General features: G+C 48.4%; 1 protein-coding gene and 1 long non-coding RNA gene across 5 annotated transcripts in view; one reads left to right on the top strand and one right to left on the bottom strand.

The window, feature by feature from the left end:
* The window catches only part of NECTIN1 (nectin cell adhesion molecule 1), a 91,853-nt gene extending 71,314 nt beyond the window's left edge, over nucleotides 1-20,539 (top strand). The window contains exons 6-10 of one of the 3 annotated variants that reach the window (XM_057433142.1): nucleotides 3,608-3,755; nucleotides 5,476-5,563; nucleotides 6,033-6,143; nucleotides 13,158-13,202; nucleotides 18,299-20,539. In XM_057433142.1, coding sequence (XP_057289125.1) covers nucleotides 3,608-3,755; nucleotides 5,476-5,563; nucleotides 6,033-6,143; nucleotides 13,158-13,202; nucleotides 18,299-18,517 — 611 coding nt within the window. In that variant the 3' untranslated portion in view covers nucleotides 18,518-20,539. Of the gene's footprint in view, nucleotides 1-3,607; nucleotides 3,756-5,475; nucleotides 5,564-6,032; nucleotides 6,144-11,207; nucleotides 11,393-13,157; nucleotides 13,203-18,298 lie in introns of all 3 variants that reach the window. The other 2 variants (XM_057433164.1, XM_057433149.1) reach the window with 2 other exon arrangements.
* LOC130611939 (uncharacterized) lies at nucleotides 7,631-16,261 on the bottom strand. Of its 2 annotated transcripts, none has more exons than XR_008975358.1 (3): nucleotides 16,108-16,261; nucleotides 15,497-15,578; nucleotides 7,631-8,506 (listed from the first exon to the last, which is right to left on the bottom strand). It is a non-coding gene; the product is annotated as an uncharacterized LOC130611939 (long non-coding RNA). The 2 variants fall into 2 exon arrangements; XR_008975357.1 differs by lacking the exon at nucleotides 7,631-8,506 and adding an exon at nucleotides 12,104-12,163.
* Nucleotides 20,540-26,627: the final 6,088 nt, after the last annotated feature.

The raw sequence follows: 26,627 nt of genomic DNA, 5'->3' as shown, positions 1-26,627 counted from the left end.
CGGCTCTGTCCATACAGACAGAGCCCTGTGGCTGTTTGGACGAGGCTTTTTCCACAGCTATGAGGCTATGCCTCAGTTAAGCACTGTGATTGTGGCCAATGCATCTCTCCAGGATGGACATTCTTGTCTAGTGGACATTCTTCACTTGTTTGGGAAATGGGAACAACAGACAGCATTGAACTTCTGGGTGTGATTTAACCGAGCACGGGGAGTGAGGAATTGCAGTATCAGCACCTCACACCGTGTTTTAATTGACCTAGCTGGTAGGAAGGTCTTCATCTGTTACCAGTTGCTTTTGGAAACCCGGACACACGCACAAACACCCCATTGGGTGAGTGGGCAGGATGCTTTACGGATAGATAACCGCTTTTCTTCCTTTCCTCTGTCTTCTATCTCCAGAATAGCCATGGGAGAACAAAGTAACGAAGGAAACTGCTCTGAAAGAGACTGGGGGTGGAGTGTCCTTCTTTTCTCCTTAATTGTAACACTGTGAATTAATTCAGTTTCCAGCAGGAGTGAGAAGTTCCCAGCAGCCCTTAGGCATCCAGATAAGGCTGAGCTCTTCATTCAACCCCTTTGGGCTCTCTGGTACCAAGCTCACTGCCAACTGCTTCTCACTAACTTTTTGGAGAGTTTAAATTATCCGAGCGTGACACAGAGCAAGGGGTTTTGCATTCTTAATTGCCAAAGCCTTTTCCCACTCCAGTCTGGAGGCCCCTGAGCTGCCCTGCCAATTTATTCTGATCCTGATTCGCAAGCCTTGCAAACACCTTCCCAGGGCTGCACGAAAGCCCTGTCAGTGTAACTGAATCCTCATCTCCCCATTCTTAGCTTCTCCTGAGGCTTTCCTCGCGTCCTCCTGCTTCACTTACAGCATCCTTTCTTGCAGCCCCCTTGCCCTCCAGACAAGCCCTGTTGGTGCCTCTGGCTTTGCCTGTTAAGGAGGCAGTGTCCACAGAGGAAGGAAGGGCATAGGCTGGGTTGCAGGTGCTATGCTAGCCATAGCTCTTCCCCAGGAAGGGGAGGTTGAGGAAATAGGCAGGGATGCTGATGGAAGAAGGTTTAAAACAGGAAAAAAACCCAAAGCAAAAAGGGGGGAGAGAGGGGAAAGCCAGCAGAAAGGAAGGTCTCTCTCTACCTTTTCCATTTCTTTTCCCCTTCTCTGCACTTTCATGATCTCTCATTTATCTCCCTCATCTCTCGGTGTTTCCTCCTATTGACAGCAATGATCCCATTGCCTTTCACAGCTTCCTAGCTGGATTCCTGTGGAGATGTCACCACCACTTCTGCAGGTGGGCTCAGCCTGTCCTCAGGAAAGAGACCTGCACGTGTAGGGCAGGGCTTGTTGCTGTAGGACTGTGTCATTGTTTGGTATTTGCCATTCTGTGGAAGCAACACAGCCCCATCTGAGGCAGCTGTAATGGGTACCTACACCAGAATGTTCATACCTTGGCTTGGCAAGAAGGACAAGGTGTTAGACACCCCAAAGCATTCACAGTGCTCCTTTGTCCTTTCCCTCTCCTCATCCCCTTACTTTCTTTACCCAGTGCCCTCTATTTCTCTTCTGCAAACTGATGGCTGCATTTTCCCCTCTTTAGATTTTCCTAGCCCTTTTCCACTAGTGCACAGCCCTGTTCAAGTTCCTGGAGGTTCATTTTGGCTTTATTTACTTCCTTTCCCTCTTCTTCCTTCCATCCCTTTCCCCCACACACATATACACACTGCTGATTTACAGCTGTAGCAGGAGGCTGATGTTCTCTGCTCACTACCTGCCATCCAGAGAGCCATTAGAGGCCAATTCATCATGGAAATGCCCCAGCCAAAGTGACTGGAAGATTCTTTACCGTCGCTGTCCCTGGGGTTTGGATTGCAACACGTCAGCCTGAGCATGGCTGTAAGTGAGCTGTCTCAAGGCAGAAATATGATTTACAAGATAATGTGGCTTATGGAGAAAGGAAGAGAAAGCAAAGTGACTGCCACTGCTGAGGATGGTGGGGAGCGGAGCCTCACATGCTGATGACTACAGCATCACTTGAAGACACACAGCTCTAAGCTCTTAATTAATGAACAGGGAAGGTGTGGGATGCTGACTGATGGAGGCAAGAGAAAACCAGGTTTGCATGGAAAGGGGTGTGAGGGATCTGTGTCAAGACACTTCCCAGGGAAAATGCTCTCAGCATGGTGCTGGGAGTTCGAGTGTTTTGTACCGATGCAGTAAACATGCCAGTTCTCTGCTGTGCAATTTGTCAGTATTGACCAGAGAAGGGTTTTTCCCTGGGAAAGGTTTAAGCATCTCAGTTCACTTCTGGATGACAGGAGTGAATCTGAAAGGTGAAGAGGTGAGATGTGGGAACAGGCTCTTAGCAGCACGGCTCTGCAATTGCACCTGGTGTAAGTGATTTCAGGGAGCCCAGCCTTCAAGCTAAGCAAGCGATGAATCCATGGATATGAGGTGGGAGTGCATGGCAGATTTTCACCCTGAAATGGCCTGTGTAAGTTGTCCTGTGTGATTTGGGAACGTGTACGGATGTTTTATAACCATGCACAAGTGTAAGATGTGCCTAATTTTGAGACCTTGGGTTTAGTGGAGATACAGGCTACCACTATGATACCCAAAGCCAACTGCTGCAGAACGAGGTCAGTATAGTCCAGTATTCAGCCTCTAACAGCAGCCAGGGCATTAAGTACGAGAATTAGACGTGACAGACAAGTTCTATGAAACACCTTGCTCCCTCATCTCTGTCTCGCTCCCCTCCCCTGAATTCCTTTTCCTTCTCCTCCTCCTCCTTCTTCCTCCATTCCAATTATCTCCTTCTTTCATCACTGCCGGAGCTGTAAGTACAAAGTACCAATTAGCTAGTTTTCAAGTTTAATTAGGTTGGAAGGTAGAGCAAATTAAATCCTTTTATCGTATGTTTCAAAGCACTTTCCCGTCAGGCCCATGGGATAGATTTCCTTTGAATGAGGTCCATGTTAGCCACTGAGGAGCTGGCCCAAGTCACCGAGCTCTCTGGCCATGAGGCAAAGAGGAAATGAAATGCAGGACGTGATACATCATCCCCTCGCCCCTCAATCCTCCATGCAGGACTTCTTTCTGGTATGGTTTAGGGGTGTACATAGCTCTACTCCACATTGATAAACTGAGCTTCCGTCCTCAGGTCTTCTAAGGTCTACTTTAATAGCAAAGCTCTCCTTCATTTCAGCAGTGCCAGGACTTCACTGAAGACACTGTGATAAGGCCCTGCAGAAGGCTTTCAAGATAGTTATTGATACTATTATCTCAAGCAGCACGTCCATATGAGTCCCACTGCACCATATGGGGGGTCATCTTGGAAGCACCTTTAGTCCCTAAGCCCTTCTTTCTTTGAGGACAGAACAAAAGCAGAACAGCAGGCCCAGGAATAACCACCTAATTCAAGGGGGAATTGCAGAATGGATAAGGAAGCGGTTAGCACTTGGAAACACATGGTCTGCAATTGCAGCTACAGAGTTCTGTGCCTTTTGAGCTCTGAAAACTACGTTTCAGCATGACCTTTGCTCTTAGCGCCTTACCCTTGTGTTGTCTGGTACCCTGACCCTCTTTCCTGTGCTTCCCTGTGTGTTGCAGATAAGCCACTACCTCAGGGTGCCCCAGGAGGCATTATTGGGATCGTGGGAGGTGTCATCGCAGCAGTCCTCATCATTGGCGTGGCTGTCACCGTAATTATTGTCTACAGGAGGCAACAAAAGGACCGCACTGAAACAGACAACGACCTGTAAGTAGCCTCGTGCTTGAAGTAGAGGATGGATGGGGCTACAGAGAGCACCGCAGGTCCTTCACTACCTGCACAGAGAAAAGCTGGTCAGCAAACTGGCTTTCCTGTCTGCCACCCCCTGGCTCACTCCTTTGACTCAGAGAGGGGTCTCTGATAGAGCCTGAGCACCTTGGATATCCCAAGGAATCCAGTCGCAGGCGCTCCACGTTCCAGCTTTGTTCATGCGGTGCCAGCCTGAAGACCTGAACTCTGGCAATACAAGGGCAGGGCAAGGGGATGCCCCGGGGGCTCCTCTTTGACAGGTACTTGCTTTGCTCTGCCCTAGGCTGTGCAGCACTGATCCCAGGCAGGGAATTCGGTGGTGTGGACTTCAGGCTATGCAGCAGGAACAGAGCCCTCTTCAGAACTGTTTATCCTGGCCTCTTCCTGAAAAGCTCTATCTTGTAACTGCCTTTTCACAAGAGCACCCACTCCCTTCCTCCCCACTTCATCGGGGAGGCACAGAAAGCCCAAAGGCCAGAAGTTGCTTTTATGTTCCACAACACCCATCCTCATTGTTGATACATCTTGGCCACATTTTGTGCTCCATTTAGTCCCGTTTGAGAGAGGGCATTGGAGGATAAGTGGAGATGGGGGGGGGGGGGGAAGAGAACAGGGAAAGCAGGAGGAGGAACAGAAAGGCACACAAACAAAACTACAGCACCACAAGGTGAAATTGCATCAACAGCATCAGCGCTAAGCTAGAGATGCATTCAGACAATCCACTTCCCACAATGGCCCTCCACACAGGCACAGTGAAGAGCCACTTTAGCTGAGAATAGAAACACAATGGTGCCCTAGTCTGCAGAGGTGCTGCCTCTATTGCCGTCTGCTCCAAAGCCTCCAAAAGGTAACAGCATTTCTTTCCTTTAAAGCCATCATGTCAATGCTTTGCAGAGCCTTGGGGACCCATTTTACCTTCCCACTCACCCCTACGCTCCGATCCCAAGCTAGAATCCATTGGGTTGCCAAGGAAAGTCACCCATCTCTGTCAGAAGATGTGGTGAAGATTGTACAGAGAGAAGGGAGGGGGAGGCAGCCAATTAGCGGATCGGGTTTAATAAGTTTTGTAAAGGGATTAGGCACATCCATGCATGTGATCAGAATGCGCAGAGGCAGTCTCTAGGCTGGGATTATAATGGCTGCCAATCCTTATGCTCTGGGGCAAAAGTTGATCCCCTGACTGGGGTCAGGGATGAATCCGCCTGCGTGGCATAGCACGTCTACAAGGAAGACTCAAAGCCCTACTGGGAAGCCTGTGGCAGGGGTTGCCAGTGCAGGCAAGCTCCGGAACTGGGGGTGACATTACCCTGTTGATTTGCAGACGCTGCCAGACACTTCCTGGTACCCTACAGCTATACATTGAATGAGCCTCCTCCCATGGGATGGTTTGGAGCCATCCCAAAGCAGTGCTGGGAGACAGGTACCCCAGCTGCAGCTCAGGATCTGCAATCCGACATGGGGATTTGCTTGGAGTTAGGAACAGAATGCTGATTTCTATTAACACTTCTAATTGGGGTGAGAAGGAGGGCACAGAGGGGTTACAGAGAATAATGTATATGGTTATATTGGCAGTTTGGTGCCAAACACAACCCACTCTTTGGCGCATGCAGGATGCGGCTTGTCACGTACACCAAAGCAAGCAGACCCCTTTCTTCTCTAACCACTTCTTTACCTGCAGAATCGACTTGCCTCCATCCCACAAACCTGCCCCTCCACCAAAGAGGAAACAGGAGATGAAAAGCCACCTGACTGCAGAAGACATCCAGGTATGGCTCCCTAACCCAGCTGCAAGCTCCTTCCTCTGGCAAGGAAAACCGACTTCAAGCAGTGTCTGCAGTGGGAACACTGGGTTTGCAAGAGGAAAATCACCCATGGCCTAAGTTTGAGGGTCAGAAAGTGAGGACTTGTCTGCCCGGAACTCCCAAAGTTTGGCACTATTTGAAAGCTATAATTGGGATCCTGCTTACTTTGGTGGGGATTGAGTTTTAAATGAGGTGGTGTTCAGATGAGAGCACTTCCGAGCATGCCCACCATTCTGAATGTCATGGGTGGTAGTGAGGGGTATGGGAATGAAAGAAAGAGAATGGGAGGCAAATCATATGGTTGGAGGAAGGGAGAAGGTAAGATGCACTGCCTTCCATGGTGATACCTGGTGGTGGTGCAGATGTGGCCCTGAGCTGTGACAGAAGAACAGTACTTGCTCTTCTCATCCCTCTTCTCTCTCGTCTGTTATAGGTTGTTCACTTAGACAACATGAAACACGAGGAGGAAATCCAGAAACTCCCTCTGCAGACTCCATACTACGACATGGCAGCCACCGAGCCCTCTCCCTACACTGACAAACTGGTAAGGAGATCAGGGAGCTAATAGTGCTGCCTGGCCCCATCCTCACTGCCTTTCACCCTAAACAGCAAAAGAGCCCCACCACCCACGGGTGTGAACAAACAGCCTTCCCAATATAGGAGTATCCTCTCCTGGAGCAAGGCAACCTCCACACTCCGATCTGAGCCCACCTCTCAAATACCACTGATGCTAATTCAGCACTTGCCCCCTTTGCTGTTGGTTTCTATAGGTCCTAGAGCTGCGCCTTATGGGTCAATCCTCTATAAAATACCCTGTAATTATCCACGGGGCTGAGCATGCCCGTGTTTGGCTCTCAACTGACAACCAGCTCTTTAAACCCCCTTTGTGTGGATTTGCTCAGCCCCAGAGAGGGAGATGCTAATGTGAGGCAGCAGCAGCAGAGGGATACTAGCAGCCATGCAGGAAAGGCTGGTTTTCAATGACTGATGCTGAAGGAGGAAATAGTAGATTCAAAGGGCAAAGTCAAGGGAAGCAGAAGACAGGCAGAGTGAGAGTCCTCCCCGAGGAGAAAACATAAAACCTTCCTCCTCCAAGACCTTGGACAATATCCTTTCCCTCCCTCATTCCATGGCATGGGGCTGCTCCCCTCATCCTTCATGGGAGACATGGGGTCCCCATGTTGATGCTGCAGGTCTCTCTCAAATTCTTCCTCCAGGAGGGCTGATTCACAGTGCTCCACACCAAGAGCGGTGCTTCTCAGTCTCAGCAACGTGAATCCATTTGCCTGAGAATATCAAGTATAAATATCAGCCCATAGCGGAGTAATATTTTATGAACCTAACTAATTATAAACCCTCCCTCCAGTTCATCCTGGTGTGACCCTTTAATGCATATTCCTGTGCAGGTAATAGAAGGACAGGGCCCAGTGACCTTTAGCTAGAAGAGGTCTGCAGCAAGGCAGATCCTGAGGGTACTGGAAATACAAAGGTACAGCTCCGTACTGAGCCGTGTTGATGTGATCCTATTTACTTCACTCTAGCTGAACCTGACTGATGTCCCTAAAGAAAAGCTTCCCTTTGGAGTCCTCCCTCAGTCCCGGGGCTTGTCTCTAGCTCTTTCTAATCCTTGCTGAGTGGTAGCTGAGCTTTAAATGAGGTACAGGATGCTAGACTGAGATGGACGGCTTTGTGGGGAGCATCTGAGAGCCAAAATTCAGGCAAGCAGGAGGATGGAGGAGCTCATTTCAGGAAATAACGAGCAGTCAGTTAATTAAGTGGCAGAGTTAGTGATGTGAGATGGGGCCTGATGGGTAGCTGCTCCGTAACCATGGGAACAGAGTTTGCTGCTCTCAATTCTGGTCTGAGAAGATGCATTTCTCTGCCCCATGCTTGGCACTCGCTGCTCCTTACCCGTGGCTTTAGCCAAGAGGTGATGGACTGTGGAGCCCTCGTTTCATTTGGCCCATGAAGGAGCTCCCTGTGCAGTAGGGATGTGGTGTCTGGGTGACTCAACCACCGCTCTGCCCGCTCTTGGCACAAGATTAGCACAGCTGTGCATTGGACCTGTCCCCTGGTCAGCTTGGCTGGCAGTCCCTCCGAGTGGCATCAGGCTCCCCCATCGCGTCCACACACCACGCTTTGGCTTCTCGCCGCAGGAACAAGATGAGGCTCGCTCCCATTTCTTGCTAAATCACTGCATCCTTTGGGCAGACAGCAGGCTATTCAGGTTCGTGACTGGCAAGGGGAAGGAGGGTGTGGGTTTGCTGCCAAAGAGGGCTGGTTTTGCTGGATTCTGCCCAGATAACACAGGCAGTACGCGCTGCCACAGCCAGCACCAGGTGTGCATCACGTTGCCCATGTGCAAGGAGCCAGCGCTTGCCCTCCCCTCTGCAGGACCACTCACAGGCATCACCCCTAAAGCATGGCAAAGGCTTCTTGTTCATGTCACACACATTCTCTTCCCTGCAGAGGGGATGCTGAGGAGCGTCTGTCTGGGATAGCACTTGCATGGAAACCTCCAGGGATAGTGATGGTTACCAAAACCAATACCAGCACGCCTGGTTCAATCCCAGTAGTCACACTCCACCAGCATGCTAAGGGGCTGATCAATGCAAGCTAGATCTGCACATTCCTTTTTGCCTGAGAGCTGGGTCAGCTGGAGGATGAGGAGGGAAGCACATTTCCTTCAGCTTCACTGGTTCTCTGCCAACCTCACTTTGATACAGCCCCTCTCCCACTGTTTTCAGATGCAGATGTAGGCAGCTGCTCTGCTATATAGGAGGTTCTGGGATCCTTTAGAGGGGAAGGCACAAAAGAAAGGCAGGCTATTCTTGTTCTGCATGTACTTCATCAGGAGATTTGGCTTGGGAGGGTAGTGAAGAAGATGAGAGTTGAAGGGAATGGATTCTGCAGGAAAATGCGGCGGGTGCATTCAGCTTTCAACGAATTGTGCAAAACCTCGTAATTTGGGATAAACCAGATTCATCACAAGGCGGCATGAAAGCCACTGCCTGGGGTTGACTATTTCACAGCGCTAGAATGGGAGTCAGAAAGTGATTAGAGGTGGCAAAGAGCAAGGGCAGGGGAAATGGCAGAGGTGCCAGGAGATACGAAGGCAAGTGGAGGAGGAATGCACAAAGAGGGTGTGCAGGTACGTGTGGATGTGTGCAGATGCACGCTGGCAGGGGAGCAGGTGAAGGGGACAGGCTGGGGCAAGTCTGCAGGGACAAGATACCTGCACAAGGGAGCAGGGATGGGCCCCGTGTAAGAGGCTGTAAGTGAATATGTGTGTTGCAAACTGTAGGAAACAGCATGAGGCTAACAGCACAGAAATACACAAACATAGTGTAGGATAGCACAAGGGCGATGGGGTTGCTTGCAGCATTTGTCTCTGAGCTCTTGTAGGGTGAAAGCTGTGATGTATGCAAGGATATCTAAGCAGGAGTGAATGGGATGGAAAGGCAAGTGCGTGTTTCAGGTAACAGCTACAAAGGCCATGCATGCCAGAGTGCTGGTACCCATGTGTGTCAGTGCACAGAGTAACACGTGCGTGTGTACAAGTGTGCTGTGTGCCTGTGTGTCATGTAGATCCTGTGGGTATGCGTGTGAGAGGGAGCATGAGCGAGAGAGGTGGAAGCACACTTGCATGTAGGAGCAGAAGTATGATTGGTGTCCATGTCAGCGATACCCATTTGCACAGGTAGAAAGGAAAGTTCCATTGCTATAGACAGCAAAATAAGTCCTTTCTGTTTACAGGGCAATTACCAGGGTGCCGATGCTGATGATTTACACAGAGCACTTGCATGTGGCGGTGCTAGGCCTTGTATACAAGTCACATTATTGATATTGTAATAATTTCTGCTCCAAACAAGCAGCACAGAGCAGGAGCAAGCCTAAGAGTGGCAGAAAGCAGGGGATGTCCATGGAGAAAATACCCCCAGTAGGAAAGAAGCACTATTTAGGAGAGAAGTGAGGCAAAGCAGACAGGATACAAATGTAGGAGGTAAAGACTTAGTCTGCCTTTCTCTGGGACTAGAAGAGGTACTGAGATACAAAGGTCATGGGGAAAGTTCTACAGGGCATAGGTTTAGGTTTAAGAATGGAGTTGGCATCACTTGCTTTTTCAAACATCCATAGACACGAAGCAGAAAGGCCATAGGACACACAGCTTTTGCACCAACAGCTCGGCACTGCTGTCTGGTCACCTCCCCAATGCTGGGACATAGGGAGGACCTCAAGCCTTGTGGTCCTCCAGCATGCAGCCTTGCTGAGCACCACAGGGGAACTGGATACTGGAAATACCACTGCAGCAGTGCTCCCCTTTCCCCTCATCCCTGTGGAACCAAACCCTGTCACAGAAGAGCACAGCAGAGAGAATCGCTGACTGAGTAACCCCTTCCAGCAACAGGCACTGAAACAGCTCATTATAGGGCTATAAACTTCCGAGAATGGCTCTGCCACAGCTGGTATGTGGCTGAGGATGCTTCCAAACAAAGAGAAGAGAACCATTTTCAAATTAAACACCTTTTGCATGATTGCCAAGTGATGCAGCCATTTTGGAGAATGGAGGGAGAAACTGGGAAGTGATTTCATTTGGAAGAGACAACTCTTCTCAGAGAGGCTTAGCAGACACTTGGCTAAGGCTGGAAGAAGAAACCAGGCCCAAAAGCGAGCATTAAAGAAACTCCATAGGGCAAGTAGCCAGTGTATCCCCTCCCACCTTCAATACTGACACCAGGGCTCCTCCTGGTGACTAATTTTCCCCGTTAAGCAGTGAAGTTTCCAGGGCATTCTGCCTTTCAGGGTTCTCCAACCATTACTATTTGTAAGGTATGAAAGATGTCTGATCATTCCTGCTCAAATTGGATAATATTCCATTCATGCACTTCTTGCTGATAAGCCTGCTTAGTAAAGGGATACCCATAAATATTTTCATGGCAAAGAAGGATGCTTTTAGCACCTATTAGACATTATTACAATGACAATGTCATGCTGCATAGCAGTGTCATTTCCCTATAGTAATGCATCCGCTGCAAACCCACTCATGTCTTTGACCACTGCCTCTAGGAATCTCCTTCTTGACACCCAAAGTTCATGATTTTCACTCATGTCCCCAGTACTGATGCATTTGCATCCGGTGTGCTGCAACGAACCCCAGATTCCTGGGTCAAAACTGACAGCTCAGATATCAGGTAAAGTTTGGATTCACTGAACCACCCCAGCTAAGGAAAACGTTGATCCTAGAAAGGCTCACGGGAGGACAAGAGCAGCGAGATGCTGCTTGGGGCAGATGCTACCAAGCTGGGCTGTGTCACTCAGCTCAGTGGTGGAGGGAGCAGTGCCATTGGGACCTTTTGATTTGGGATTTTACCTGACTGACTGTTCATCACCTCCCCACCTCCCTCTTTTTAACTGGGTTTTTTTTTCTTCCTCCCCCCTCTCACCCTTTTCTTCTTTCTCCCTCCACCCTTCACACACCCCCTCCTGTCTCCTTCACTCACTCCCCACCTTCTGCATGGTTCCTGTGTTCTCACTCCCGTGCCTCCCCACTTCAACCCCGACTCCTCCCTCTTGTGTCCCCACCACGTTGCTGCTCTCTTCTCTCCAGAACCCTGGCAACAAGGACTGTGATGTCCACTATGCAGAGCTGGACACTTCCGCTCTGGCCTCGTCACCCAGTCCTCGGACCTCCATCCATGCTGGCGGAGACCTAGTCGAGTATGCAACTATCCAGCCCAACTTACGCTAGCGCATGTCACTCTAGGCCCTTTCCCCTCAGATTCTGGCCTCCAGGTACATGATCACACTCTGCCTTCCTCACTGCTCCCCTTTGAAGTCAGTGCCTCCCCCCTGCATCTCCTTCCCTTCTGTGGAGTGGCTCATATGCATCGAATCCATCCTCATCCTCCTCCCTCCACCCTCCACCTCCTGCATGCTGCCCACAACGGCCGGTCCCTTTGGTACCCTTGTTCTGGGGGCACTGACAGCAATGCCTTTGCCTTGTCTTGCTTTCCATGCATGCTCTGCAGTGTTTTCCTTTGCTTTATACGGTGAGGCAAGGCACGTGGGAAGGGGAAAGGGTTAATGGCTTTGTTTCAGAGCAGGGGTCTGCTCCGTCTGTGGCTGGAGACACAGGGAGCAATGAGGTGGGTTTGAAGGGTACAGCTCTTGGGGTGGGATTTGGTCTCAGGGATTTCTATGAGGCTCAACAGTGTGAAGCAGAGCAGCAATACCAGGATGTGCAGAAACCTAAAACCTTGTGGGGATGTTAAGAGGGCCTTCCAAGATAGTCAAATACAAGAGGAGAGAAAGGAAAGGGGCCTTACTGAAAGGAAAAGCAAAACAAGGAGCTTTGTGTGAATGGAAGCAACTATAGATAAGATGGAGCATATGTGCATGTGTGAAAGAACAAGGTGGGAGAGGATGTGAGAGGATATGAGAACACATAAAGGTTCCTACATCTAAAAGAGTCAGTGAATAAGAGACAGACAGAGAGGAACCACGGATGTTAAAATAAAAGAGCTTGTATTGTGCAGGGTTGGTGCAGACAGTGCATTTCAATGTCTGAAAGAGGGAGAAAGATTGTTTTCTTTGGAGCTCTTCTCAAAATTGGATCCCAGACCTCACTGTTCCCTCCTCTTATGCTTTTCTGACCGCTTTAAGTGTCATCAAGCTCAGGTCTTGCAGCAGGGGCTGATTAGGACTCAGCTTGCATTTAAACCTTCAAGTGGTTGTTCTGGACTACCCCTAGCTACCAGTGACCCTTTGAAAGGGAACAGTGTTTGCAATGTCTTCAGCGCTTCTTATTGCCTTCCCCTATAATCATACCCTCTTCTTGGTTATTAAAGCCAGCAGGTCTCTTTCCTCTCCCACCCCCTGGGAGATATTTGCTGGGTGATACCAACAGCTGTTGGCCAAGGAAATTCCATTAGCAGCCCCCTCCTTGCCTATAACTCTCCCTTGCTCCTGGGTATTCGCAGAGTTTGGCAACTGCAGCTCCTTCCCTTTTATTTTACTCCCTTTTAAACTGGAGGAAGGGGCTGTAGATTTAATGGGGCTACAGCCACACAGGGGCACTCAGTGAAGAGACAGGGAGACAAGGAAGAAAGCAAAGGGAGAGATAAGGTGCTTTGCAGCTCATCGAATCCCTCCCGTGTCACTCAGAGCAGATCATAGGAGGCACAGAGTAGCTTGGGGATGGAGAAAGGTGATTTGGTAAAGAGCAAGGGAATTGTATCCTTGAGGAGGAATAGTTCTATGCAGGAAAAAAAACAGTGTCCCATTGGACATACATTGATTAGTGCCTCCTTGCAGGCTAGGAACATCCATGCTAAGAGGTGGGTGAAGGTGGAGCACAAAGACCAGGGTAGGTGATGTGCAGTGGGTTAGCTCAGTCTGCCTTTATCCCTGTGGTCCCTGGTGTTCCTGTGTCGGAAGCAGCCCTGTAGTTCCCTTGCTGTAGCAAAAGCCTTCCTAGGTAAGTGTCTGCAGCAGGCCTGGCCCGGACCAGAACGGTAACCTCTCTCTCTTGCGGTGTCTCACCCACCCCTGCTCCCAGAATGAGGATCAAGGTCTTCGTAGACGTAACGAGCGAGAGCGGACAGTAAGTGCTGACTTGGTTTGGTTTTTCTTTCTCCATCTGGTTGTGGGATCTGTTTGTCACTGGAGACAGGTGCTGACAGCTCCCAGGCAGCAGCACCACCAGCCTCTTGCATACAGGGAGAGGATGGAAAAGCCAGCCCAGAGCAAAATGCGGTCGGAAGCAGCACCTCCAATTCCCAGCAGTTTCTTGGACTGCACTGGAGGACCACTAGACAAGTGCTCCCTAATCCATCTTGGGAGGTCCTGCCTTGTCCTCCCTGGGGTGGGGGATTTTATTGTCAGCGAAAGGACAGTAATCCTCCAAATCCAAAGTGGGAAATCCTCCCACTTTCTCTGAAGTAAAAATAAAGCCAGTCATATGGTGCTTTGAAGGTGTAATCTCACCGCCACAAAACCTCCCTCCTCAGACACGCCGTAGAGCAGGGAGATGGTTTTGTGCTTTTCCAATGATGTCTTAACCACCTAATGTAGCAGACCTGACTCAATTCCCAGTTAATACACTTCCCTCCTAGCAACACCCGGGTCAGGAGCCCCCTTTTCAGTTTGCAGGAGAAATAAAGCAAAGAGCTCAGGTGGCTCCTTGCTAGTTTCCCATTTGTACATGAGGATGACAGCCCTGCTCTGACCCCAAAAGGGTGGGCAGAAGGACTCAGGAGAGAAACAGCAAGGAGGGATACGTTTAAGGTTATTGTTGGTCTAAGACCCTATAGGAATGCACAACAGGTACGTACTGTAGACAGCAAGAGAATGTTCAAAGCATGCTGTAAGAAGGAATGCAACTTTAAGAGCAAGTTTTCTGTGTAACACCTGCATGTGTCTGTGGGTGCATTGCTCATCGTAGGTCCTTGCCCTATATTGTGGGAATTTCAGCCTTCCTCACACTCACCTTTTCATTTTCTCTTCCCACTTGCTCTCTGTTTTGTCCTCACAAAAAGGAGGACACTCCTAAAAGCAAGCTCAGGGCTACTTGTTCCTGCTCATCCCCGATAGGTTGATGTTAATTCTTCACTCCAGACAATGATTATTCGAGGAGGATGTGAGGATCCCAGCACCACACTTAACTGCTGCTTATTTTCGGTTCCCATTATATTTTCCATCTTCCAACACCTACATCCTTTCCACAGGCTGGTCCACACTATGACAAGTGTCTTCAGTTGCTGCCACTCAACAGAACTGCTTCTTTCTGTCCATCCCAAAATTCAAAACCAACTCATGGAGAGGGTCGGGACAGTGGCAGCCCAAAGTCTGAATAGTTTTGCACTGCAGGGATTTTTCCCACTCAGGGAACAAGCTGATACATCGGATCAGTGCATCAATGTGCAATGTGTTTGCCTTGTTTGGCCAAGCAGAGGAAAAACAGCCTACTTCTGTTTGTGAGCCGTGCTGCAAGACTAAAGACAAGTTTAAACTGCATGAGAGGTTATTAATTGGCTCTTGAGCTTTTGAGCAATAACAGAAACCCAGTTCCCTGTAGCGGTATCTTTCCAGCTCTCACATGTTACCAGAGTCTTCAGGTTTTCCTGAAACTATAGCAGAGGAATCCTCCAGACCCCAAGAAGGAGTTTTTCACTTTTGGAGCAGCAAGAACTCGTTATTTTGGGACGATTAAAGGTACAGGATATGGTCAGATCACAGGGAGAGCTGTCTGTAACACACCTAGTTTTACCAAAGAGATAGAGAAGAAAAGGCATATAGGGGATGGAGAAGTGTTGAGAGTAAGTCATGGCAGAAATGAAAGCTAATTCAATCAAATAAAGACTGTTTAAAGCTAATCTACCAGGCTGTCTGAAATGGATAGATTACTGACATCCCCTTTAATCAAGCTCTTGAAAATAAAACTGAGAGGGGAGGATGTAACCCAGATAATGAAGAATGGTATGGAATCACGCTGGAAACAAAGACAAGTGGGAGAAGTCTGGTGGGGGAAGGTGGCAGAATCATGTGCCAGTTCGATTTAATTAGTTCATTATCCCTAATTTAATTTCAAACTTTTGTTGAAGAAAAATTAGGTTTGGGAAAAGTCACAGTGGGAATGGGGAGGGAAGTCAAAGGGCACCAGCTGCTAAATATGTTAAAAAACATCAGGCTGGTCTCGCTCTCTTCACTTTTGCCAGTTAGAAATGAGATCAGGGAGCAAATGGAGCAATGTGGCTCCTGGCTTCACATGCTGCAGGAAGGTGAAAAGAGACAGGGAAGTCTCTTTCTTTGATCCCGATGCTGGTGTTCTCCAGCTGCCCTGCTCTGGCCACACTCCAACCCCTGCAGAGTGAAGAAAGAACTTGCTCCTACACTCACCTGGCCAAACTGAAGTACTGACAAAACGTTGCTTATTTGCTCTAGTCCTACTTCATAGATGCTTGTTTCATGCCCACATTAACTGACAGATAAGGAGAAAGAAATATGCTTTACTAACACAGTATATTGTCAATAGGCAGCCCATGAAACAGTGTCTCATGACCCCTTCTGCTTCTTTCAATGTTAGATGCTAATACCCAGTGCTCCATCCCTGGCAGCATTCAAGACCAGGTTGGATGAGGCCTTGGGTGATATGGTTTAGTGTGAGGTGTCCCTGCCTATGGCAGGGGGTTTGGAACTAGGTGATCTTTAGGTCCTTTCCAACCCTAACTATTCTATGATTCTATAAGTTAACTTATGTTAACTCATCTTTCCTGTTAGACCTTTCTGTGTATTAGACATTTTGAGTGCACATACTAGGATGAAGCTGTATGCTTTTCTGTTGCATGCTCAAAAATCATATAAAACCACCCTACCATTTAATTGATAAAAGATTGCTTGCCTTCCTAAAAGACCCTTCTTGCCTGCTACATCTAAGTTTCAATCATTAAGACAGCTTCCCTTTCAGGTTAGTTCTACCCAGGTAGTTGAGCAATCAGTTAATGATTTACCTCTATAATAATGCAGGAGAGCATGGCTAATAATTTTTCCCCCTTGCAGGCATGGAAAGAAGCTCTGTTGCATTTGAGACTCCTTAAGAGTAGATTAAGCATAGAAAAACCATTTACCCACTCTCTGCTAGCCAACACTCTCCAGAACCTGTTAACCTCTCTTTATCCCTTTTTAGCAGCTGGCTCAATCAGAAGAATAACAAAGAGCTGTTCTTTGTTCTCTGCTCCCCTTATGGTATGAATCCCTCTTAATGCTATAGAATTTGTATGAAGATAACTGTCTCCAGGCTTGAAGTATGTGTTGCCATGGCCTACCTAGTTTTCTAGCCACAGGGTTGTATGTGTACAGAGTAAATCTGACTCTGTAGAGGCCTGAACTTCCTCTCTTAAGTTTAGCTGCCACTTGGAAGGGTGCCTTAAAGCTGCAGGAAGAGGTTGTAGAGGTTAAGGTGGAGTTAGTGAAGCTTCCTCATGTCCCCTGGCTTGGGTTCCTCCAGTTTAACAGCTATAATGCTGCACAGCACCTCTCCACGTGTTCACTTGGCATTTAAAAGCCAGAAGTGGATGAAACCCTGAGGAGGTAGCTGTGGGAATGGCCCACCTAAATTGCAGATACCCATGCAGCAATTCTAAATAGAAGGGGCCAAGAGCCTTTTGTCCTTCGTTATGTGGCCAGGTCAAGATCACTGACTTTTTAACAGCTGAAGCGATGGGATATAGAGTTTTGCCAAGGAAAGGGGAATGAACATCAGTTTGGCCTTGGCATTGATGCAGTTTTCCTGGTGCTTAGACAAACCTCCCATCCTTTAGCAGCTTTCATTGCTCTTAGTGAGGCTGTTCCTGACGCTGCACTAGCTGTGCAGCCCTCCGACTCGCTTGTAGCCTCTTCGAGCAGGCTGGACCATCAATAAATTATTGTCGACACTTCATTTTCTATCAGATTTTTTAAGCACCCTGGTGAAATATTTATCCAGGAGCTGGCAGCAGACGAGCAGAGTAGATTGTTCTGTTCTTTCAGGCGTTTTCTCCTGAGGGTCACATCCTTGTCCTTTCCACTAAACTGACTGTTTCTGGTGCTTTGAAAGGGAACAAGGAAGGACTCAAGGGCAAGTTACTTGCTTCAACCAGCCCCCGTCCAAACCACTGGCATAAGAGGTGATTGCTAATGCATTTGCTCTCTCTTAGAGGACAGATTAGCAACTGAATGTGGGTTGATTTTAAAGACCGAAAGCGCTGTCCTCGCTAGATGTCCCTCCTGCTTGGGTCATCCCGTAGGGCTCCAAAAGGGAGTGAAGGGTCTGGGAGCAGGGAGGAATCCTTCCCATCTGCTGCCACCCTCTGGGGAGCCGGAGTCCTGGGCTCTGCGCTCCTCTGAGCTTACACAGGCGCGGAGCAGAGGGGTCTGTGTCTCCTGGTGCTGCTGTTTGCATGGACAAAAAGGGTCTCTGCAATACTTGCACCTCAACAAGCAGCCTTTCTTCGGTATTGCCTCTGCAAAATTACCTCAATGGAAACCAAAGCATTTCGGACTCCGAGAGGGGTTCATTTCATTTGGCTTCATTTAAGAACGCATCCATAAGAATGCACTCCATCAGAGGGAAGATCGTGGGACCACAGAGCAGTCTTAGTCTTGAGAGCGCTTTGCATTGATTTGACTTACAAAACTGGCCCCAAGGCTTTTAGTGGGATTGCTCACACGGGTAAAGCTTAGCACATGCACTCCTGTCTACCAGGTAAACCTTACACACATATTTTGCCTCTGAAGTCCCTGGTCAGATACATGTGCCCTTTAAGTAAAAGAACATGAGCCTGAGTCAGATTAATGATGCATACAAGCACTGCTTTTTCAAAGCTCAACTGTGAAAGAGTTAGGAAGCTTGAAAAGAAACTGTCCTTGCTTGGCCAAGTGCTTATTTTGTCCAGAGGCGTTTGTACATTTACAGACAAGGGGCAAACCGTGCAAAATCTATCCATGTTCACCAGCAGGATGGATATTTCAGGAAGGGAGACGATGAGTTTGGAATGTGAGGATTTATCACCTGGGTTTCTGTTTTTCTGAAGCAGGAAGCAGAACTGTTTAACTTTCCATCCTTCTTGTTCTACGCGTCTCAGCAAGGAACTGAAGGAGTTGTGTGCTTCATGGCCACTGATGCCAGAGTTCTCACCCATTGACTTTTGTCTCTGCTTCCAGAACTTTGGAAAGTGTCACTCAGAGGTATCGAATGCGAGTGATTACCTGACCCGCTGCTACTCACATGAAGATCGATATCTGGAGAAGATCCCTCACGTTTACACCCCTATGTCAGATCTTCCACAAGATCTTTATCCTCATCATCCGGACATCTCCTTCTGCTGCCCACCTCCTGGCTCCCGGGCTCCTTACATCTGTCCTAAGGAACAGTATGTTTAAACCATCAACACTGCAAAATGAAGAAGCTGATGTTTCTCACTTCTCCTGGGCCAGTCGCTCAACAACCAAGGCCTTTTAGATCCCTCCTTTGCCATCGCTTGTTTCATTTATGGCATTTGAAATTGGGGTGCGATTGTAACTGACATGGTTAGGTTAAGTATCTGCCTGGCTTGCTTATGCTCAAGGGAACACTCTGCCATCGCCCACATCACATTCAGTACTTGCATCTTCCTTTTCTCACCCTGGCCCTCCTGCATCAAGCTAGCTCTGTGCGTGCATGTGTGTGTGTGGGTGACAGCTGCCCTGTGTTGGATGGGATGTGCCCAACCTGATTCAATGCCCGTAGGTTCCCTTGTGCCAGTCTCTGCACTGTTTGCACCAGAGTAGCTGGGTGTGGATTCTTCACAGCCCTTGTTTCAGCTTGGGTGAAGTTTTACAGCACAGCCAGTGCTAAATCTGAGGCTGTAGCAGGGCTTTTCCCCCTCCTTTGCAGAAATTTTTTCCTCCTTGGCAATGGGGATAGGAAGTCCCTGTTGTGAAGAGCTAAACAGCCAAGATTGCTGAACCAAATAGTAAGATGCTTATAATGAAAGATGCTCAAAACCGACCTAAGAATAGAGACACGGTCTTGGTTTAGGGGTTTTGTTTCTCTCCCTTTTCCCTCCTGCTCCCACTCCCAATATCTTGGATTGGCTCTTTTAAATCCAGATGGCATGGGGATATATTTTGAAGCCAACACATTTGGAGAAAGCATCCTTTAAATAGCCATCTTATAACCCAAAACCCAAAGGGAAAAAAAATATAGGAAGGAAAACATTCTCTCTAATTTTCCTTTTCAAAGCCTAATGTGACCCCCCACTAGCATTTCCCCCTCTCTTCCTTGCATCTGTTGATTGGAATTTCAGAATGAACTCAGGCAGAATATAAAGAATAAATCACAATTTCAGGTAATCCTCTTGCTCTTAATGAAGGATCAAAGCCAAGAGCAGAATCTGGCCTTTTAACTTTTTTCTAAAGCATCTTGGTTCTTGGGACTACAAATCTTTTGATACTGGAATGTGTGTGAGTGTGTAAACGCAAACGTGTATATTCCTGTGACCACAAAGTGTTTTAAAGAATGGAACTCATCTCCACATCACATTTGTGTTCACTTGTATTAGAGTAAAAATAAATATAGATGCACACTTAAATGTGTATAAAAGCAAAGAAGAGGAGAAAAGGGCATTAACATCCTGTCTGAGAGCTTGGCTTCAAGGATAGCTTTCATCTGTTTCACCCAGGTATGGCATAGAAGAGATGACGGCTGGGACAGTTCTGAACAAGGGATATGCCTTCTTGGCGAATGGGCATTTACTTCCCTTTGTCTCAGGTTGGGTATTTGGCAGTCTGCAGACATTGCACACTTAATATCACTCTGGAAACCATGAAGATGTTTGAGCAAAATGCATGTGGGAGGGAGAGCTGGGAACCACACCATTATCCTGTTGCCCATACACCGATAGAGTGTCAGTGCTACCTGCACAAATAAGAAGGGAGCTACCAAGAAGATGAAACCTTCCCCATAAGAGGAGGTATCACTACTGCATTGGATGCTTCCAGCCCAGCTCCTGCTGTGCCACATGGACTGAGGCACCATGTTATTTTTGTATCTCTAAATCTAAACAGCTATAGTTGTTCTATGCACTTTCTGTGTTCCCATCATCTAAAGCAGCCTCAAGACTCACCCTGCTTGACCCTCTTCCTCCACGGAGAAGCACATCTATGTTCACACTACCTCAGGGATTCCCTGCAGGCTAATAAATAGATCTGTATATAAGAGAGATGTTCATACTTCAGTTAGGCAATATAGCACTGCATGAGGATGACGCCACGTGCATGGGTCCCTGCATGGCATAGAGCACACCCTCGGAGAACCAACCCTCCCTCTTCCCCTGCTTCCCTGGTGCACGTTGCCACTTTGTGCTTTGTGGAGACAGCATGGAAGCTGGTCGCAGGGACAAGGTTGTTGTCTCTGAGGTGGGAAATGGCAGGTAGTTTCCTGCTGGGACGTGGTTCTACGCTGGGTTGAGAGGCTGTTGTATCAGGTGGGTGACCTGGCTCTGCCTACCTGGGTGAGGCGTGGATGAAAGGGCACTGATGTGTTTCTTGGCCAAGATGAAATGGCCAGTACCTCTGACAGGCAGAGCGGCTTTCATACGTGCTAGTGCATGGAGCACTCTCATTCCCAGAGGATCAGGGCACTGTACAGACATAGCCTTCGAGCATTAAACACAACTTTTCCAATACCATCCTTTTGGTCTTGACCGATGAAACCCTTTTCAGAGTAATTTGGATTCACATTTCCTCTGCCAGTCTCTAGGGAATTCAGCCAGTCATTTCCTTACAGCAATGGACTCGAGTGCTACGTGTCTTGATTCAGATAATGTATTTCTCTCTCTTGTTTTCCTCTCACCATACCTTAAGGTACTTTCTGTTTACCACAGAGCTGGAAATTGGGTGTGCTCTGAACTGAACTGGAGCCACAACCAACACACTCACCTTGGCAGGGGAAACATGGAGTGTGACAAACATGTCTTGGGTCACTCCGTTTGGAGAGGTGACGAGGTGCTGGAAAATCCAGGGGTCTCTGACATCCTAGAATCAACCCGGTGCCACTGACCATGGAGAAAAAGCAAGGAAAAGTCCATGAGACACTTCCCTACTGGCTTGCCTGTGATAGCAGGATGCTGCCTGCACAGCGGCAATTAAAGTAGATTTGACTGGGAGCCTTCACCTGGTGCACTTTCAGACTGATCTAAGAATATAAATGAGAAGTGAAATACAGTCAGATCTTCAAATACATAAGGGACCATTTTCCAGAGGAGGCAGGGAACACGATGCAGGTGGTTTTCTGTGCTGCCTGTGGCTGGAGACATGATGCTTTGATAAGGAAGGGGAAGGCAGAGATATGGACTGCAGCGTTACAGAGAAACCAGTTGCCTTGTGCAGCTTTGAATCACAGCCACAAAGGGGTTTACCGTGCTTTCCAGCAAAGGAAAAGGATTTCAACCCATAAAAGCATAAATGCAAGCAGTAGTTTGACTTGTGTCAGCACCTATATTAGGCTTAGGAATATCTTGGTTCTCTTTGCCTCTCTTCTCCTTAAGACCGCATTGGTCTCCAAAAAAAATGGCAAAAAAAGAGCCTCCACACACCACCAAATTCCTTTGTACCCTAGGAAAAGGAGGGGGAACCCCTGCAGAAAGCCCCTGCTGAAGGATACAGTGTGGTTCAAGTCCATTGTTTCAGTTTTATAAAGCTGCATTTAGAAATGGTTCAGAGTCAGGGCTCTTATTCCTCCCTCCATTTCCTTACAGTGTCTGCCTAATGGCTGTTCCCAGACTTCGCTGCACTTGTTGCCATGGGCTTAACACTACCTACCCATGTCTGGGGTGACCCTGCAGGCACAGAAATCCTAATTAGCAATGCTAATGAGAGGTGTTCTCCTCCTGCCATGGTGCAAGTAAGATCCCTTCTCCGGGAACAGAGCCATCCAGTAGCGTTGTTGGGTGTAGACTGCCAAACAAGTCGAACAGGAAACTGGTCCAGTGTGATCATGCACCCAGTGGGCTCGCAGTACATGGGAGAAATTGGTGTTCTATTCCCATGTCTGACTGGTGTGAGACGTGAAGCCGTTCTGCCTGTTACTGGGGTGAAATGTCATCATTTCTGCTTCGTGTGTTGGCGGCACTGACACCCGAGCTCTTGCAGATGGAAAAGACTGATCACAGAACTCAAATAAAGATGAACTGAAGAGTTACAGCTTCTCTCGTAGCTGTGAAACTTGTGTGAGGTGCTTGATCTCTTCCTCTCGCCCGGTGCTGGCTTCCTCCTGAGCTGCTCACTACATCCATCATCCCTCGCACATTCGCAACCCCAAAACGTACACATGTGCACAAACCCTCCTCCCTGGCTGAGTTCGGCAAAGGCTGTCCTCAGGACTAGATCAAGCCACCTTTCATGTTGCATCCTTCACTGTCTGAAGCACTAGAAAGGACATGGGACTTCAAGGTAAGCAGAGGAGCAGCGTTCAGGTGACCTGCAAGGCAGTGCCTGGTGCTCATCACTACTAGAGCTCTGCCCTCGGAGCAATGCAAACATAATTATGCTGCCCAAGTGCTCTAGGAGAGATGCCCCTTTCACTTAGTTCATTTTACTTCCTACTCTTGTGGGAAGCCTCCTCCCTGTAGTGCAAGTGGGTGGAATAGCTTCAGCCACAACCAGTTCTCTGGGCCAGCAGCTATTTAGGGAAGGTGCAGGTAAAGGCATGCCTGGGGCCCCCTCCTCTTTAGCCCACTTCTCTTGTAAGTGCCCTGATTTCCTTCTGCAGGCAAGCACTGCCTATGCGTTCCATATGGTTCCATATGCAGGTAGGCATTGAACACTCTTTTATGACAACACATGCATTGCAGCTGCCTTTGCTGCAAGGGAGTGATCAAGAGCCTCTGTTGAACCCTGGTGTGCTGCATGGGAGCTGTCAGAGAGGGATGAGGAGCCCTCCTCTACCCCATCCATAGCACACGGAGAACAAGACTGCTCCATCTCTGTCCCTGCTTCATTACATGCTCCACTAGCACCCGTGAATCACAGTGCAGTGAGCAGCAAGTGCTGGTGTCCTGGATGCTTCCTTCCCAGCAGCACATGGCAATCATCTGGTGGGAAGTGCTCCCTGGTTAATCTGGGATTAGCAATAGCTGGATTCGCATGAGAAACAGGCAACAGAATAAATCCCTGTCTTTAAAGGGGGTCCTCTGGTTAAAAACAAGCTGTCTTGCAGGAGGGCAGGGACAAGAAGAGGAAAGCATTCCTGGGGGGGGGGGGGGGGAATTTCCACCACAGCCCCATGACTGCACAGCCCCAGCAGCCCCAGGGTAAAAACTCCTCTGCACAAGGATAGAGCCTCTGCATCTGGATAAAGATCTTTTGGAATGATTTAGCCCCTCTGCACAAAGACGAGTTTATCCTGTATTTCTGGATCCTGGCATCTCCCCCCAGGGCTGTATCTACTTTCTAAACAGGGGAAAGGAATATGGATTTATCTCATGTGTGGCAGTCATAACACATTTGGATGGAGACTCCCACCAATGCCCAGCTAGGGCTTTGCTCATCTAAGTCAAAAAGGCACACAAACACCCAGGCCAGTATCACAGACACTGCACAGACAAGGTGCAAAAGATGCCCATTCAGACAGAGATGCTGTGAAGCACATCCATTCATGCTTGTTTTCTATTTCCCCACTGATATCAGATATGCAAGCAGGGTTAGCACTTAAATGAGATTTGAAGTCTCTTTCTCCAGTGCTGAATGTACTATGATCAATGCTTCACTCAGAACACAGTACCTCCTGCAGCTTCACTTTGTGTGTACATAGAAGTCTGCATATGAATCTGTGCGTATAAAACTAAAAGGTTGGTATTACTACCTCTTAGAGTGCACTGTGTATATAGAACGCATTAAAACACTTGTGTAGGTTAAGAGCTGCTGTTTTACACTTGGAGCTGGTCACCTTTCTGAAGAGCTTTTCATATAGAAGCAATAAATAGGCGCTGTGGAGGGCAGACGATACACCACCAGTGTGGAGTGCAGTGGGGGAGCTGCAAGTTAGAGGAGAGCCCAGGAAGGAGCTGCATTAAAGATTCCACATCTCTGCTGCAAACAGGGATGCCTGATCTCTTTTTCTGCCCTATTCTGTCATGCTCTATTTTCTTTCTCTTTCTGGTGGATGGGAGGTGAGGTTTTAAAGCCTGCCAAGAATGCATCCAGCCTGCTCCTCTGGGTGAACAGCACCGTAGAACGAAATGAACTTTCTCCAAGCTTCCTCCCACCCCCAGATCCACCCCTCCCCCTTGTAATCCAGGCTCAAGTACCATCATTTTCATATCAGGACTAATTACATTAATTATTCTCCTCAGTACAAAACTCATTAAGCTGGAATTTATGGTTCATTAACTCGGAGCCAGAGATCTGCCTCGGTGCAGTAGTGTGGGGCCAGGATTATTTCTGCCCTGGCTGGGGCCAGGTTCTAATCCGTGTCCCTTGGCCACACTCAGCATCCCCTGCTGAAGTGTGAACAAAGCTGTGTGAGCTCGCACAGGAGCATTGCACCGGGCAGGAAGGTGTTTCTGAACCACATGAGGATGGAAAGGTCAACACCCCTGCTGCAGACCTAGTGTGAAATGCGTTCGGTTACAGTTCAGGGAAGATCAGGTGTGACGAGCAGGGTGAGAGCAGCCAAAGGAGCCCTTGCAGGCAGGCTACGTGCCAGGACTGCAACGAACGTGTTCAGTGGTGTGGGAAAAGGTTTGTACCAGTGCTTGGGAGATCCAGCTCCAAGTCACAGAGTTACTGTGAGCATGCGGTAGCCACACATGGTGCAGGATAGAGAGGACTTGCACTGCCTGACCTAATGCAACCTGTTTAGGTGGCTGGACAATAGTCAGGAGTGAGATGCTTCTCCAGAAAGACATCGTACCTACCTTGAGAGCAAGCTCTAATCACTTCCTTAACATGCCATGGACTGGAAAGGCCATCCTGGCTTATGCACAGACTCCCTGTGACTCAGTGGTAAAGCTATGGTGAGCACTTGCACTCTTATTGGGGGTGATGGTCACTGTCACCATCTCTCCCAGGGAAACCTCACTAACTAACAAACACTATTTTGCCTGATGAAGAGTAGCCAGGAGGGGCCTTTCAATGGGCCTGGTCTTGGAGTGCAAAAGCAGTCCTGGGAATGGGAAGGAAGGAAGGAAGGAAGATGGGAAGTTGCATGTCCCCTGCCTCGGACACGGCATCCAGTCCAGTGTGTTTCAGACAGGCCTCCCAAGCTCCCAGACTTGAGCATCATCTGCTGCCAGAGATGGAAGTGGCAAAGCAGGCTCAGCTCCTAATGGACCCGACTGACAGAGAATCCATTTCCTGAGTGCGGTGCCTCCTTCACAGTGCGCAGGTTCCTACCATGCTCCTTAATTACTGTAATTAAGCAGTCACGCTGAGTGATGTTAGACAGAGGGTTCAGAATCATTACAGGCCTGCAGAAAATTAAACCAGCCCTGGCTTCAGTGTCTGAGATCTTCTTCGTGCTGGTGATAATGAATGCTGGAGTAGGAGACAGAGCTTTATGACACGGGGTCAGGCCATTTGTCACGGCTCTTAGGTCTGCCCTTGTCAAACATGGCCAGCACATGATGCGACACAGCAGTGGTATGCATCCCTTCATCTCCTAGAGCTGGACAACTGTCCTGAAGAGTAGTTTGGAAGCTCCGAAAGGGAAAGGTCATCGTGACTGGCCCAGAGATGTTAGTGGTGCTCGATGACATGTCTACTTTGCCATTTGTCAAGCAAGAGAATAAACATGCAGTTAGCTAGGAGGTGCAAGGGTAGTCTATAACCATGCACATCAACACCACAGTGATCATGGACTTTAAATCTGTTTCCCTACGGTTTTATAGAGCAGCCTGATCAGCTGAGAAATGGTTTTCCCTAAGGCACTTGCTGACAACAGGAGAGGACTAAACTGGAGACCTCACCTTTTCAATCCCTCTACTCCCTCCCTCCTCAACACTTTCTTTGCTTGAGGGTACGCTGTGTTTTGCAGACCTATTTCTATTCATACAGGGAGGGAGACACACTGTGTACAAGAGACAATGGCTCAGTTCATATACAATTGGCATCTAATTCATTTCTTTGTGAATGTGAAAATCAATACTGTTTACAGAATCCACAAAGGCTCTTCAATCGGTCAGTGTCCTTGTTAAGTTCATTTCTGGCTGCCAAAAGAGCCTTTCCGGAGGTGATTCTATGAGCTGAAGAAGGAAAATAATGATCCCATTTCTCTAACGAACCCGGAGAAGTCTCAGCTTCTCCTCCAGCCCCCGGTAGAGGGAAAGTGTTCCTTGGTAATCAGCTTTATGGGATGAACTGGCTTTTCTTGGAATTCTGCCTGGCTGGTCAAATTCTGGTGCTTGTTTTGCTCCAGCTAAGGTTCCACTGTCGCACATGCAACAACACCTATTTCTTCAGCAGATGTTAGATAATTCCAGCTCCACTTGTGCTTGCAGGCTTCGTGGCACAA

This window comes from Pezoporus wallicus, unplaced genomic scaffold (assembly GCF_028554395.1).
Source record: "Pezoporus wallicus isolate ANWC-B61680 ecotype Strahan unplaced genomic scaffold, APGP_CSIRO_Pwel_v1 contig_11829, whole genome shotgun sequence".
NCBI lineage: Eukaryota > Metazoa > Chordata > Aves > Psittaciformes > Psittacidae > Pezoporus > Pezoporus wallicus.
This window is presented reverse-complemented; position numbering and strand designations above follow the sequence as displayed.